This window comes from Colobus angolensis, unplaced genomic scaffold, assembly GCF_000951035.1.
Source record: "Colobus angolensis palliatus isolate OR3802 unplaced genomic scaffold, Cang.pa_1.0 Scaffold244, whole genome shotgun sequence".
Classification (NCBI taxonomy): Eukaryota; Metazoa; Chordata; class Mammalia; order Primates; family Cercopithecidae; genus Colobus; species Colobus angolensis.
Window position 1 is genome coordinate 2,131,033 of NW_012115644.1, and position 16,360 is coordinate 2,147,392.

General features: G+C 37.0%; 1 protein-coding gene and 1 long non-coding RNA gene across 4 annotated transcripts in view; one reads left to right on the plus strand and one right to left on the minus strand.

The window, feature by feature from the left end:
• Positions 1-3,853, plus strand: part of SGMS2 (sphingomyelin synthase 2) — an 88,465-nt gene extending 84,612 nt beyond the window's left edge. For all 3 annotated transcript variants that reach the window (XM_011945723.1, XM_011945724.1, XM_011945725.1), the window contains one exon: positions 1,560-3,853. In XM_011945723.1, the coding sequence (XP_011801113.1) occupies positions 1,560-1,763 (204 nt within the window). In that variant the 3' untranslated portion in view covers positions 1,764-3,853. The remainder of the gene's footprint in view (positions 1-1,559) is intronic.
• Positions 1-16,360, minus strand: part of LOC105514395 — a 70,270-nt gene that overhangs the window by 46,886 nt on the left and 7,024 nt on the right. The window lies entirely within an intron of this gene.

Below are 16,360 nucleotides of genomic sequence, written 5' to 3' on the forward strand. Positions count from 1 at the left end.
TTTGAATGCAGTGGACCCTTTTCATGTCGTGGGGTTTTAGATAGCTTAATGGGGAAAACTGATATTGCCACATTCACTTAAACATATATCCATTACTGCTTTTTAAAATAAAGCAAAGAACTTCACAAATATGAATGCCATTTATGGATAAAGATGCCATAAGGTTATGGAGCACAGTGCATCACTAACTCAGGTAATTTATACTAGAATGAAGAAATATATGTACTAAATTAAAATTTAGGAACCTTCTCTGTAAAAGCATTGTAGTGCAGCTGGGTAAGACATAATCCCTGCCTTCAACTTAAATTAATTTTAAGGAGAAGGTAACAGCTATTTTTTTTTATTTTTTTATTTTTGAGACAGAGTCTTGTTCTATTGCCCAAACTGGAGTACAGTGGTGCAATCTTGGCTCACTGCAACCTCCACCTTCCAAGTTCAAGCGATTCTTGTGTCTCAGCCTCCCAAATTGCTGGGATTACAGGTGCACCCCACCACGCCTGGCTAATTTTTATTTTGTATTTTTAGTAGAGACAGGGTTTCATCATGTTGGCCAGGCTGGCCTTGAACTCCTGACCTCAAGTGATCCTCCTGCCTCAGCCTCCCAAAATGCCAGGATTACAGGCATGAACCACCTTGTCCGGCTGATAGCAGCTATTGTTTAAAATCACAAACTAAATAGCTTATGAATGATTTGGTATATCCTCTGGTGATAATGGTGCTCTCTGGCTTCCCTTCTGATTCTTCCTCATTTGCTACTGCTGCTTCCTTGTTTCCAGATACCCTTTTCTTTCTTCTCCCATTCATACTTAAAGAGCTAGCTCAAATGCCACCTCTTTTTTCTATAACTCTTGCTCTCTTCCTCTGGTCCCAGGGCGGAATTATTCCTCCCAGTCTCTGTTTTTTCCTGGTCTTGGTAAGTGTCCTTGGTATAATAGAGTTGGTCTGTGTACCATGACTTACTTATCTTTTAATAGACTTGCCATATTTTCAATTTGGAGAATTTGTGAGCAATTGAAATACAACATTTCCAAAGGATCGACATCCAACTCTTGGTGTCCACTAATAAATGCTCTTTCTATGGATTACTTTATTTCTCTTTGTAGCTCCGTTTTCTATTTTATAGTCTCCTATTTCCATCTTCCTTCTTACACTTCCATCTAGTTGACTGCTGACAACACTGAACCAAAATTTTCATCTTTCCTCTTAAATGTGTTCAACCTTCTGAGCTCTTCTTTCACTCTTTGACCCCTAGATTTGATCACACACACATCCTGAAAATTATTCCTCCTGAGTAATTCTGACATCCATTCCCAGAGTCTCCATTCTTACTGGAATTGCAGGCAGAAGAAATTGCATGGGCCACAAAGGAAGGAAAGACACCTAGGTGTGTTAGGGGACCGGAGTCATGGTAGAGTTAGGGAAAGGACATGAAAATCATTACTGCTATGTGATCTGAATTCTCTTTTCCTTAGGTTACAGTGAATGCCAATTTAAGAAAATAATTAGGATGCAAATTGAGAAAGATATGTTTCATTTTACTTTTTTTCTACCATTTGCAGAACTTGAAGGTCTCTTCACAGACTAATTTCTTATCTCGAGCATGGTGGTTCCCCATCTTTTATTTTTTTGAGAAAAATGTACAAGGCTCAATTCCTTGCTGCTTCTCCTGGCCGCTGTCTTGGCCTCCTGGCTGCTTCAAATCATCATGCAAAAAGTATTCACGGGTTCAGAAGATTGGTGAAGACAATGAGAAATCAACCTGAGGAGCAAAACAAAGGCATCAGCTCTTACACCAAAAGAGTTAACGCTGTAACCAAAGGTATAGTTTTGTTTTTCATTTTAGGAGAACTGACTGGTAAATGAAGAAATGGACCAAATTTTGTGTAAATGAATAGAAAGATAAACAAAGTATTACCCTTTGACTGCTTTTCTTCTTCATCCCGAGAAAGATACATTCTCTTGCAGCTCTTCATTCATTGGTGACAGGCCCCCACTCTGGGACTTTACTAATGAGCTTGTTAAAGAGGTGCCAAAGAACATATTCCTCCTTTCTTTATTCTTTCTCCACCAAAACCCTCTACTTCAGAATTTTTTCAGGATATTTTTCCTCCCAAGGTCAGAAGAATGTGTTAATATTTTAAATAAAATATCTGGACATCTACAGCCACTGTGTAAATAGAACAGCCTAATGTTGAGAGTGGTTTCTAGCATTAGGTTTAGCAAGGGGAAGATCCACGGGTTGTGCGTCAGCTTTGGGTGAATTTTGTGTCTACCCTGTCACATGGAAAGTTAGGGTTGAGTCCAGGAGTGCACACTGCTGCTGCCACCCAACGCGCTGTATCACTTTTAATTTTTTGTTTTGTTTTGTTTTTAAAAGATCATTTTATCTTAAAAAGGAAAGCTGATCCAAGTAAACATGAAAGTATTTGACACACACCCCACAGATTTTACATGTGTGTAAACGTTTCACTTTAAAATCTCTATGACAGATACACAGGAAACATGAGGTGGTTTCTGCTACTGAGTGGCCCTTGAGTACACACTTAGATGCTGTCTGCCCTGTAAATTTGGATCTGGTGCCCCAGGGCAGTCAACGCTTCTAGCATAGGCTGAAAACACATGTGTGTCAACTGAGGCTCACGCCACTTGGGGGATGAGCCTGTTTCCCTTCCAGGCCAGGCCCTGGTGTGAGATCAATTTTAGGGCTCCTAATTGGAGCACAGAAGTATATTTGGTCAAATTTCATTGAAGGTGATTTCTTCCTTTTTATGTTGTACTTTATGGAAAAACCAAGATGGAACCTGAAAGTTCCTTGCTAAAAATGTACCCTTGCTTTTAGCAAGAGACTTAGCTTCTCATAACTAGTCCTAAGGACATATGCCACAGTTGAGTAATTTTACTTCTACCCTGTGAAAATAACGTGGTGCTGCACTATAATATACTCTCGGAATCAGTGTGTTAGTTACAGCTACACAGTGAAGGGGGATGACTGTTTCTAAATTTCTTTAAGGTGATGCCAAAAAAATGGATTAAAAAAATCTGATCAGATTCAATGTTATCAGATTTAGTGCATTATTTAATGCTATTGGATCTTTTAGATAATTCTTGGCTTAATTTCTTAACTACTTTTGAAGGTTAATTTGCAAGACTTTTAGAAACCTTAGAAAAGTTTTAAGGTTGCAAAGTTATCAACACTAGGGCAGAGGGTGGAGAGGCCAGTGCGGGTAGAAGGAGGCAGTTATGTTTATACTGAAGGTGAAATTTTTCTTTCATTTAGAATGGAAAACATTCCCAAATTTATCATTATAAACTAGTCAGCCTTGACTGCACAAAATTGACCTTTAAATTGCTTGAGAAAAGCACAATGCAAATCGTTCAGAAGGGTCAACATCCTTCGGTGCTAAAATCTTGTGTATGTTTTCAGAATGGCTTTTTCTGTGTGTCGTAGAATAATCACTAAAGGAAAGGTAGTTGAATTTAATGTCATGAAGCAAGACTCTTTAATTCAGTTATTTTAAACAAGAATTAAAACCCCAAACATTCTTGGCAGGCTTTGAAGCACACTGAATTTTCCAGTGTTTCTTATTAAATACACCAATAATAAGCATATGCCTAGTTTACCTGATGAGTTTAGACATAATTCTATATAATGTTCACTTATATTCATTTATTAAATAGCAACACTTGTGCAAGAACAAGGTGTTCAGCTTGAAAACACTGATTTTTAAGTTCCTATTGCCCAATTATAAAGAAAATCATCTGACACAGAAGCCTGAATTTTGCTCTCCTAACACTGGTGTTTTCCTTGAGCCTCTAATTCAAATAAAACAAACTGATACACCTTACAGCCTTATTCAGCTGTGTCTGGATAACCCACCTTTCGTCTCTTGAATAAAAAAAAGTGTTTAAACTTAATAAATAAATAAATAAATAGTGCACCAATTACTACAGACCCCTGAAACAGAAAGCCTTGGATTTTAGTCAAGTAATCCAGTTTTTTAATTTTAAAAAAACCCCATCACCTTTTAAAGAACTTTAAAAACACCTGCGATGCCAATGCGGCCACTGCCATGTCTTTACACGCACGTGTTGTATAGCTCTGTCATTCAGTTGAGGAAGTCCATGGTTTGCAAATAAGGGTGGGAGAATCAAAATTTCAGGATGGGAAAAAAAACAAATAGTAAAACCCATTTACATGTAGGAAAGAAAACTTGACCTTCAACCCAATGTGCCACTTTGGGATATAAAACAAGTATGATCTTGCCTTTGAAATCATAAATGTTTGGAGCACCTATTCTTTGCCAGTTAAGATACATATCTTGTTATCCTTTTTTTTTTTTTTTTTTAAAGTCTGTGCTCCTGTTGAAGCTTTTCCTGTAATTTAGGTTGTCTGTGAAATACCTATAACATGTAATTCCTATAGAGTATGCCGCATTTTTTCTAAATGATTTCAAATGAAGTTCTCTCAGATCCTATCATTGAACTCGTCCACTAGATCTGAAAATAAAGCATCCTTTCCTGAGTCCACTTGAACTAATTGTGAATTTGTTACTTAACTTACTGGCATCTTGGGAAACAAGTTTTGCTGTGGAAGGAAGGCTGTTTTGAGAGTGAGCCTTGAGTCTACTCTGGTTTGTGGATGACATTGCATTAGGGTTCTTTGCTGTATTACCAGTGCCCCCTTGTGGCAATATACTTTATGACTTGGAATGCAAACACCACTTTTAAAAGCCTGTTTTCAAGTTTTTGAAAGGCATTTGTTTTCTGTTATGTGTGCCAATAATCTGAAAGTATCATGTGAAAGGAATTATTTTAAAAGCATTTTAAACCTTTCCCAAAGGTAAAATGTGCTCAGATGATAGGCACATGTAATTCAACCTTTTATGCATTTGATCAAAGAAAATTTGTAGAACATTTTTACCTCTCATGATCACAATCATTAGTGTCTCCCTTTATAATGACCTATATTTTGTTTACTTTGAAACACCAAATTTGTTGTCTTGGTTTTTTTTACATGACAGAACTCACGCAGTTTCTTTTTTCATTGAAAGTTCATATCTTGCCCCTTAAATAGTTTGAACGTTTCTTTCTTAATTCTTTTTTTTTGTTCTGCACTGTAAAACTGATTAAAACTTTAAGCCAATCTTAATGCACTAGCCTCTGTAGTGTAAGGAAGTGTGAGAAGGAATTTCTTAATGAGTTTACATGTTTAAATCAAGCATATTATAAGTTACATGCCATGTGTTGAAGGCTTTTCTATTTATATATATAAAGATTTTTAGTATTTGTTTTTAATGTCCTTGTGTTGCAATAATTTAACTCCTTTGACTCAGTTGCTGAAAATATTTCTTCTGTAAAGAAGTGCTCTTGACTTCAACACCCAAACACTGAAAATCATGTCAATGGTACCCAAAGATAAGTTTTTATACAGATACACACCTTATAAGTTCTGATTTATTTTCTTACTCATTATGCTATGTTCTAAATAAATCATGAATGATAAGAGTGCTTTATTGTGGAATTATGTAAAACTGTCCTTTAAAAGAAAAAGAGGAAATGATGAACAAAAACTATCTAATTGCCAAGTTGGAATTCATTATTTAATTTACCTCCTATGCAACGATTAATGCTGCAAAATGTATGGTTATGTTACCGTATATTCACAAAAGAAATATTATTAAGGTTTCAGAGGTAGCCAATTGCATTCTTTTGGAAATTTACTGTACTGTTTCAATGTGTTAAGTGCCTTGTTGTAAAGTAAAATTTTAAGTCTAGAATTCATTATTTTCCTGACATATATTTTTCATTATGATATCTACTGTATGCTATTGTGATAGTTTTATGAAATGCTTACATTTTAATCAAATATGTAAATTTCAGAAGCTCTTTACTCCTACCCACCAGTACCTTAATCATTGGTTTATCACATTGGATTCAAATTCAGGTTCCTTTTTTGATAAAGAGGAAATTTGTTTTCCATGCTTGTGATTTTGTGTTTGTAAACATTTCAGGAGGAATTTAGGAGTGTAACTATAGTTTATACTTCTAAAGTGTTGTCTTACATTTACATTTTTAAGTGCCTAATTGTTGAAACTGATTTATGTTTCTCTTCTAAAGAGGATATGTCTACTTGGTTTCTAATCTCTTTGGTTTGCTTTTTTAAAAATGCAAGAGCCTATACTTTGTATTTACCTAATAAACCACAATGACATCAACAGTCTTTTCAAAATTATTACTATTTCTTTCCATTTACAAAATGTGTCATTTTTAAAAGAGTTCTAGTTTTAGAGTACTTGTTAAAACCACAAGAGGGATATTTTCTTCAAAGACTTTTTAAAATAAAGTAATAACTTTCAATTAATGGGTTTAAGGTGAAAAATAATTCAGAACAATACAAGGTCATTCATGGAGAAGAAAATCACACATGCCATGATTCTGATTTTCACTGTTCACAAGAGGACAAAGTCACTCATGAAAAGCAGACCCCTTTCTGTCACTATGTCCCCTTATGCCTTCACAAGACAGAAGCCTAAAGTAATGTCCTCAACTGGAGTTTGCTAGACATTGCAACGGCAAGGTGCAGAAAGTTGGTTTTGAACCTGCTGATGGCAAATGCCCCTCCTCCAAGATAAATTTTGTAAAAGCAATTCAGTGGGGTGAAGTGAATAGGATAAGATAATAAGGTTCAAAGTGTAAGTTACAGGAGATAGTCCATGCTTTATCCTTGGATTGTCTAGAAATGATAGAGCATAGATCAGAATAGTTTTTCTGCCACCTCCACTCAGACCTTGGATGAAAAGCTCATCACAGTGATGTTCTGATTATCCTGTGGAAACACTGGCATGCTGATTTTGCTGGCCATATAGCTTCAAAGGCTGCCCTTATCTAGAATGCAGTGTGCAAGAAACTAATGTGAACTCTTGTTCGTCGTGCAAGGGACTAACAGGAACTTTTACTAAGGGGGTAATTCATTCTGGGTTCCATTTGTTTTCTTCATACAAAAGCTCTTGAGTGTGCCTCCTATGAGAGAATAAAACTCTCTGGGCATTTTTGGAAGTGCTGAGGATGGTGAAGTCTTTTAAAGTAGTACTCTGTCTCTTACTCCACCAAGGAATCAATAGGAACTTTACAACTGCAGTTAAAGTGGCATTTTCAATCACACTAATCATGGGCAAGTTTCATAAGTAATAAAACCACTTTGAAACAAAAAAGAATGGTGATCATTCATGCTTGGTTTGAGATCTCTACCTCACAGCTGTTGATTTTAGAATCAGAGTGTAGTGGTGTGTCCAAACAAGTTTTGCCACCAGGATTAGATGCTAGTCTCACTAGAAAGTGAATTTAAATTCACTTACTTCGACCCCCATCCCATCCCCACCACATTTAAAGGTAGCAAAGTATCATCTATATGATCCATATGCCTACTTAACGACGGACTCAGCTTCAAGTCTGTAAAGTTTTTTGATTGCAGGTCATTACAGTCTTGACCCTGTGCAATGCCTTCAGTCTCTCCAGATAGATGATCATGCTATTAAGAGGTCGCCATAACTTTTAATAATGTTCATTTTCTCTGATATTTTGAATCTCCTGCTGAGACATAGGAAGACAGGAAACTAGACTATGTTCACAAACCATTTGAGTGATTCTGTGTGCCATGCACTAGAGCTGCTGATACATAAAATTCCTGACATCAAAGTGGGAATGTCTGCACTGTAAGACTCGTCCATAACTCCTAAGTCACATCATAATAAATTCAATTGCATAAAATATATGCAAGTCTTAGGAAATGTTTATAAGTTTTAAGAAATGTTGGTCAGGGCCTTCACAGCCAGCTAGATGTTTCAGAAGTAGAAGTGAATTGCTTTTCTGGATGCATTGTCACTGGATTTTACCATTATTTTCTATTTAATATTTTAGCAAAATCGCAAAATAGACATCAAATTTTATCTCATCCAAAGGTCCAGCACATTTTTTGCTGGGCATGCTGAGTGCAAGGCCCTAACTCCTGTTACCCAGGCCATTTCTCAGGATTGTATTTGCAGTAAGCAATGTTAAGTAATGAGGTAGCATATCACCCTAAATAAGAGAAGTCTTTTTTTTCTGTTTATTGTAAAGCAGTAAAAACGCCAAGCTCAGTGGTCCTCAGTTGAGGTGCAAACCCACTACATATGTAACATCTGTCTTGACCTCTCCAAGTCATCCCCATGGGATTGGAGAGACAAGGGAGCCAAAGGGACCATGCTGACACTTTGGCTACTGCTATGCTATGCATAATGAAGTCCTTTGTCTCTGACTCAGGAGTCTTGTGTCTTCTCCCAGTGTCCAATGAAACAGGAACCAGGCTAACTTGTGGGCTTGTAAGTAAAGTCATAGATGCTTCAGAAACTGACATGTAAATTTTATTTTCTTCTAGTACATAAGAATATCAAAAGCGTAATACTGTATTACTAATATGTTAGGATAGTAATGGATTATTACTATGTGTATATATATATATATATATAAAATGCACATTTAATCCATATGTGGCACCTGTAATCAAACAGCATTTTACAGTTAACGCTTGACATACATTCTTTAATCTTCACAAAACCCTGTGAAGTAAGCAAGGCAAGAGAAGGTGACCTCATTTTATGACATGAAAGGGTTCATAAATGTTAGAGCTAGAACTTGAGTTTTGTTTTTGTGGGCTACAGCTTGCTGCTTTCCTGTCATAATTACTATGGTCACCATCACCGTTTGTTAGGGTTTTGTTAGGAAATTAGTTTCAGAAGGAAACTGTCCTTGGGCCAGGTTCTTTGTCACATGCTACAGATTTTTCTTAAAATTACAATTCACTACATTTCAAAGGGGAGAAAAGTTGACTCCTAGTGCAAAAGTTGACTCCTGAAGGCAAAAGAATCCTCAAGAATCCTCAAGTGTCTGAGCCCACAAATTTGTTAGAATAAAGCATACTCACTGTTAATGAGTTTTAATGTCATATGTGTTAAGATTATGTTTCCATAGCCCCCAGTCTGCCTGTCTTTCCCACATTTGTGCACACTAATCAGATACATGGTTTGGCCGTAATCTCTCCAGAAACTTCCAGAAAAGTGAAAGATGAATTGCTAGTGTGGAAATGTCTTTTTTCTAATAGAGAAGATTTCATTCACTAGTCTATGGTGCCCTTGACCATGGGATTAAAAGTGATCCTGTTATCCTAGTCCCAAGTATTAGGTTGGTGCAAAAGTAATTGCGATTGTTGCCATTGCTTTTAATTTCAAAAAACACGATTACTTTTGCAACAACCTAATAACTACAGCTGATCCAGCACAGCGACACAATGTGTTTAGTACCATCCTGTACTACCAACAAAGTTACTGTATTTCACCAGTAACTAGTGAGTTGATTTTTTAATAACCTGCCTAAATATTGGAGAGAATATCAGAGTTTGGGCTGTTCTCAAGAGCATTTTGAGATTAAATTATATCAGAGTTCAGTTCAAAAACAGAAATAAGTGTTCAATGTTGTTTTGTATAGCAGGCTTTACAAAAGAAGTGGTGACAAGACTTCTCCTGGAGCTATATAAAATGAAATTGCCCAAACTGAAAAAAATTGCAAATATGTGGGAATTAACCAACGCACTTAACCGGTGGATCAAAGAAGAAAGTACAAGGGGAATTTGAAAGTATCTTGAGACAAATAACGAAAATACAGCATACCAAAACTATGGGATGCGGCAAAAACAGCAGCAAAAACAGCACTGAATGAAATGTATAGCTGTAAATGCGTATGTTTTAGAAAAGAAGAAATCAATAATGTAACTTTAGATCTTAAGGGACTTGAAAAAGAAGACCAAATAAAATTCAAAGTTAGCAGGAGGAAGGAAATAATAAAGACTGGAGCAGAGATAAATAGAGAATAGAAAAATAATAGAAAAATCAATGAAATGAAAAACTGGTTCTTTGAAAAGAGCAACAGAATTGACAAACCTTTAGCTAGACTGCCTAAGAAGAAGGCTCAAATTACTAAAATCATAAATGAAAGTGGAGATATTACTACTGATTATACAGAAATAGGATTATAAGAGTACAATGAACAAATGTACACAAAACCTACCGGTATTGAATCATGAAGCAATAGAAAATCTGAACAGACCTCTAATTAGCAGGAAGGTAGAATGAGTAATCAGAAACTTTCCAACAAAGAAAACCCTGAACTGTGGCTTTGTTGGTGAATTCTACTAAGCATTTAAGGAAAAAGTAGCCACACATGGTGGCTCACGCCTGTAATCCCAGCTCTTTGGGAGGCTAAGGTAGACGGATCACTTGAGCCCAGGAGTTTGAAACTAGCCTGGACAACATAACAAAACCCCATCTTTACATAAAAAAAACAAACTGGGCATGGTGACACATGCCTGTGGTCCTGGCTACTTGGGCACAAAGTAGGACTGCTTGAACCTGGGAGGTTAAGGCTGCAATGAGCTGTGATCACACCACTGAACTCCAGCCTGGGCAACATAGCAAGATCCTGTCTCAAAAAATAAAGAATAAAAACCAATCCTTCTCAGACGTTTCCAGAAAGAGGAAAGAACACTTCCTAATTCAGTCTATGAAGCCAGAGTTATCACCAATACCAAAGCCAGACAAAAACACTACAAAAAAAAAAAAAAAGACTAATATCCCTTATAAACATTGGCACAAAAATCTTCAACAAACTACTAGTCAGCTGAATTCAGCAGCATATTAAAAGGGATATATAACAAGACCAAATGGGATTTATTCCTGAAATGCAAGGATGGTTTAACATGAAAATCAATCAACATAATACATTACATTAACAGAATGAAGGGTGAAAAGGACATGATCATTTCAATTGATGCAGAAAAAGCATTTTACAAAATTCAACATTCTTTCATGATAAAACTAAAACTAGGAATAAAAGGAAGTTACCTCAACATAAGGAAGTTATCATGAAAAAGCCAGTTAACATCATGCTCAATGGTGACTAAAACCTTTTCCCCTAAAAGGGAAATGTCAAGAATGATCAGGAACAAGTGAAGAATGCCCAGTTCTCCACTTCCAGTCAACATAATACTGGAAGTTCTTGCCAGAGCAATTAAGCAAGAAAAAGAAATAAGAGGCACTGAAATTGGAAAGGAACAAGTAAAATTAACCATTTGCATATGACATGATCTTATATGTTAATAAAAATTCAACAGAAAAACTTGTTTAGATTTCAAATCATATGAGTCTGAATGAAAATTTAAAAATAAAAAAATAAATTTTAGACTGTTTAATGAATGCAGCAAATTTGCAGACATAAACACACAATCAGTTGTTTGTATGCACTAACAATGAACAATCTGAAAAAAAAATAAGAAAATAATTTCATTTATAACAGCATCAAAAGAATAAAGTACTTTGGAATCAATTTAACCAAGGAGGCGAAAGACTTGTGTGCTGAAAGTACAAAACATTGCTAAAAGAAATTAAAGATCTAAATAGATGGGAAGACATCCCATGTTCATGGATTAGAATACTTGATATTGTAAAGATGACAATATTACCCAAAGCAATCTACAGATTCAATGCAATCTCTATGAAAATATCAATGGTGTTTTCTATAGATACAGAAAAACCTGTCCAAAAATTCATATGAAATCTCAAGGGACTAAAATAGCCAAATTGTTTGTCAGTATAGCCAAATTTTTCAGAATAGCCAAAAGTATTGAAAAAGGAATGGTTGAAGGACTCATATTTCCTTATTTCAAAACTTACTACAAATGTACAGTAGTCAAAACAGTGTGGTACTGGCACAAGGACAGACATATAGACTAATGGGATAGAATAGAGACCCCTGAAATAAACTCTCACATATATAGTCAGTTGATTTTCAATAAAGGTGCTAAGACCATTAGATGGAGAAAGGATTGGGGCAGGCGGGAGGGATTGCTGTTTTTGTTGTTGTTGTTGTCTGTTTGTTTGTTTTGAGACACAGTCTCACTCTGTCACCCAGGCTGGAGCACAGTGTCACAATCTCAGCTCACTGTTACCTCTGCCTCCTGGGTTCAGGCAATTCTTGTGCCTCAGCCTCCCAAGCAGCTGGGACTACAGGTGCATGCCACCACACCCAGCTAATTTGTGTATTTTTAGTAGAGATAAGATTTCGCTATGTTGGCCAGGCTGGTCTTGAACTCCTGGCCTCAAGTGATCTGCCTGCTTTGGCCTCCCAAAGTGCTGGGATTACAGGTGTGAGCCACCATGCCTGGGCAGGATAGTGTTTTTAACAAACAGCTCTGTGAAAATTGGAAATCCACATACAAAAGAATGAAGTTAGACTCTTACCTGATATCCCATACAAAAATTAATGCAAAAAATGGATCAAAGACCTAAATTTAAGAGCTAAAACTATGAAACTCTTAGAAGAAATAGATGAAGCTCTTTATGACCTTGGACTGTGTACTTATTAAGTATGACATCAGAAGAATAGACAATAAAAAACAGATAAACTGAAATTTATCAAAATTTACTTTATTGCATCAAATTACAATATGAAGGGAGCAAAAAGACAATCCACAGAATGACAGAAAATAGCTGCAAATCCTATATCTGATAAAGCAGTCATCTCCAACCTTTTGGCACTAGGGACTAGTTTCGTGAAAGACAATTTTTCCACGGACCAGCAGGGAGGAGGGAGATGATTTCAGGACGAAACTGTTCCAACTCAGATCATCAGGTAATAGTTAGATTCTCATAAGAAGCATGCAGCCTAGATCCTTCGCATGCACAGTTCACAATAGGGTCAGCACTCCTATGAGAATCTAATGCCACCACTCATCTGAAAGGAGGTGGAACTCAGGCGGTCATGCATGCTCACAGGCCACTCACCTCCTACTATACAGCCCAGCTCCTAACAGGCCATGGACTGGTACCAGTCTGCAGCCTGGGTTTTGGGGACCCCTATGATAAAGGATTCATATTCAGAATATCTAAAATGATCCTACAACTCAGCAACAACCAAACAACCACTCTCAAAAATGGGCAAAGGATTTGAATAGACGTTTCTCCAAAGAATATATGTAAATGTCCAGAAAGCATATGAGAAGATGCTCAGCATCATTAGTCATTAGAAAAGTACAAGTCCAAAACCACAATGAGATACACTTTACTACCGTTAGGGTGGCTATTACGGAAGAGACAAACAGAAAATGACAAGTGTTGGTGAGGATATAAAGATGCTGCATTCGCCATTTACAGAACCCATTAAAAAATAATAAAAGAAATTGCAACCCTTATTGTTGCCGGTGGGAATGTAAAATAGTGCAGCTTCTGTGGAGAAAAGCATGTTGGGTCCCCAAAAGAATTACCATATAATCCAGCAATTTTACTCCTCTATATGTAGCCAAATAAATTGAAATCAAGGACTCAAACAGATATTTGCACATCAGTGTTCACAGTATTATTCACAGTAGCCCAAAGGTGGAAACAATCTATGTGTCTATCAACAGATGAAAGGATAAACAATGTGATATATGCAACAATGGAGTATTATCCAGCTATTAAAAGGAATGGAATTCTGAGTAAACTTTGAAGATGTTATTCTAAGTTAAATAAGCCAGATACAAAAGGACAAATATATGATTCACCTTAAAAGAGGTACCTAAAATAGGCAAATTCATAAAGACAAACGGAACAGAGCTTGTGACTAAAGGAAAGGGAGAATGACAAGTTGTTGCTTATTAGGTACAGAGTTTCTATTTGGAATAACGAAACACTTCTAGAAATAGTAGTGATAGTTACACAACACTGTGAATGTACTTAATGCCACTGAACTGTACACTCAAAAATGGCTAAAATGGTAAATGTTATACATGTTTTTACCACAATAAAAAAAACCCAAAAAACTCCCAATATTTCAGCATATTTTTAATTGAAAGAAACCAAAAATAACTTAGATGTTTACTAGGAGAGGATTTGAGTAATAAGTTGTGACATACTTACATCGATTTCTTAATGGGCTCCTTGGTTTGACCTTTGTCCCTTTACAGGCAGCGAAAGTGATTCTGTTAAAATACAAGCCAAATGATGGCATTCCTTCTCAAAAACTCTTCAGTGATGCACCATGTTACTGAGAGTAAAGATCAACATCTCTAAAACGCCCTACATTGCTACCTCTCTGATTCCAACTCTTACCACCTTGCCCTTGCTCTTTCCACTCTAGCCAGGTGGCCTCCTTGTTCCTGGAAAACTCCTAGCACACCTCAGCCTCAGGGCCTTTACATTTACCATTTCCTCTGTCTGGAATGCTCTTTCCCCAGGTATGTAAAAGCCTTCCATCAGGTGATCAGCTGTCTATTTAAAAGAGGCCTTCCCTGAACAACCTGAATTAAATAAACCACTCCCCTACACACACACACACACACACACACAGAATACCTACCATCCTCTTCATGTGCCTTATTTCCTCCATAGTACTTATCACCAACTGACATTATACATTTGTCCATCTCTTTCTATCTTTTGTAGAGATGGGGTTTTACTATGTTGTGCAGGCTGGTCTCAAACTCCTGGGCTTGAGCAATCCACCCGCCTCAGCTTCCAAAAGTGCTGGGATTACAGGCTTGAGCCACCATGCCTGGCCTGTCCATCTTTTGTCTTCCCCAGCGAAAAACCTCTTCTAAGGGCAAGCACTTTGTTTTGCTTAGATAGTATCCCCAGTGCTGAGAATAGTTGATGACAATTAGTGTACTCCAGTAAAAATCTATTGATGAAGAATCTATTCAGTGAAATTATCAGACAGCTATTAAAAAGGATGAGGCTGATGGATTTTCATTGGCATGGAGAGATTCTCAAAATACACTGGTAGGTTAAAAGAGCAGATTAATTAACCAAAAGCAGAGTGTGACACCATTTATGGGGGAGGAGGAGGGAAATTATGTAAAAATAAGAAATCCAAAGGGATATATCACATTTTTAATACAAATAACTCCAAGAGGTATAAAGGCAAAAGTTGTGTGTGTGCATGCACATGTGTGTGTGCATGTGTACACTTTATGTATCAATAGCCTTAGAAATGTACCAATTCTTTGTGGTATTTATCCTACTGAAATAATCAAAGATATATATATCCCAGTATGGTTTATAATAGCAAAAAACCTTTAAGGAGGGTCAACAACTAGCTATTGGTTAAACTTTGAAATATTTTTAAACAATGGACTAGATTTTTTTGAATTCAAGTGTGAGGAAATAAAAGCCTGCAGGCTAAGCACAGCTGCTGCCTTTTTCCATAAAGCAAATTTTACTGGAAATAGCCATGCCCATTTATTTACTTATTGTCAATGGCTGCTTTCCTACTCCCACAGCAAGCAGAGTTACACAGTTGTGACAGAGACCATATGGCACACAAAATCTGAAATATTTACTATTTGGTCCTTTTCAGGCAAAAACTGCTGATCCCTGTGCTAGAATATAGTAATTAAAAATGATTTGTGGGAGGCAAGAGGATCACTTGAGGCCAGGAGTTCAAGACCAGCCTGGCTAACATGGCAAAACCCTGCCTCTGCTAAAAATACAACAACAACAACAAAAATTACCCAGGTGTGGTGGCACATGCCTATAATCCCAGTTACTTGGGAGGCTGAGGTATGAGAATCTGTTGAACCTGGGAGGTGGAGGTTGCAGTGAGCCAAGATTGCACCACTGCACTCCAGCCTGGGTGACACAGCAAGACTCTATCTCATAAAATAATAATAACAATAATAATAATAATAATAAATTTAAATGAGCTGGGCACAGTGGCTTATGCCGGTAATCCCAACACTTTGGGAGGCCAAGGCAGGCGGATCACGAGGTCAGGAGTTCCAGACCAGCCTGGCTAACATGGTGAAACCCCGTCTCTACTAAAAATAACAAAAATTAGCCGGGCGAGGTGGCATGTGCCTGTAATCCCAGCTACTCGGGAGGCTGAGGCAGGAGAATCACTTGAACATGGGAGGCAGAGGTTGCAGTGAGCCAAGATTGCACCACTGCACTCCAGCCTGGGTGACAGAGTGAGACACTGTCTAAAAAAAATAAAACCATTCAGGACATAGGCATGGGCAAAGACTTCATGACTAAAACAGCAAAAGCAATGGCAACAAAAGCCAAAATAGACAAATGGGATCTAATTAAATTAAAAAGCTTCTGGACAGCAAAAGGAACTATCATCAGAGTGAACAGGCAACCTACAGAATGGAAGAAAATTTTTGCAATCTACCCATCTGACAAAGGGCTAATACCCAGAATCTACAAAAAACTCAAACAAATTTACAAGAAAAAAACAACCCCATCAAAAAGTGGGCAAAGGATATGAACAGACACTTCTCAAAAGAAGACATTTA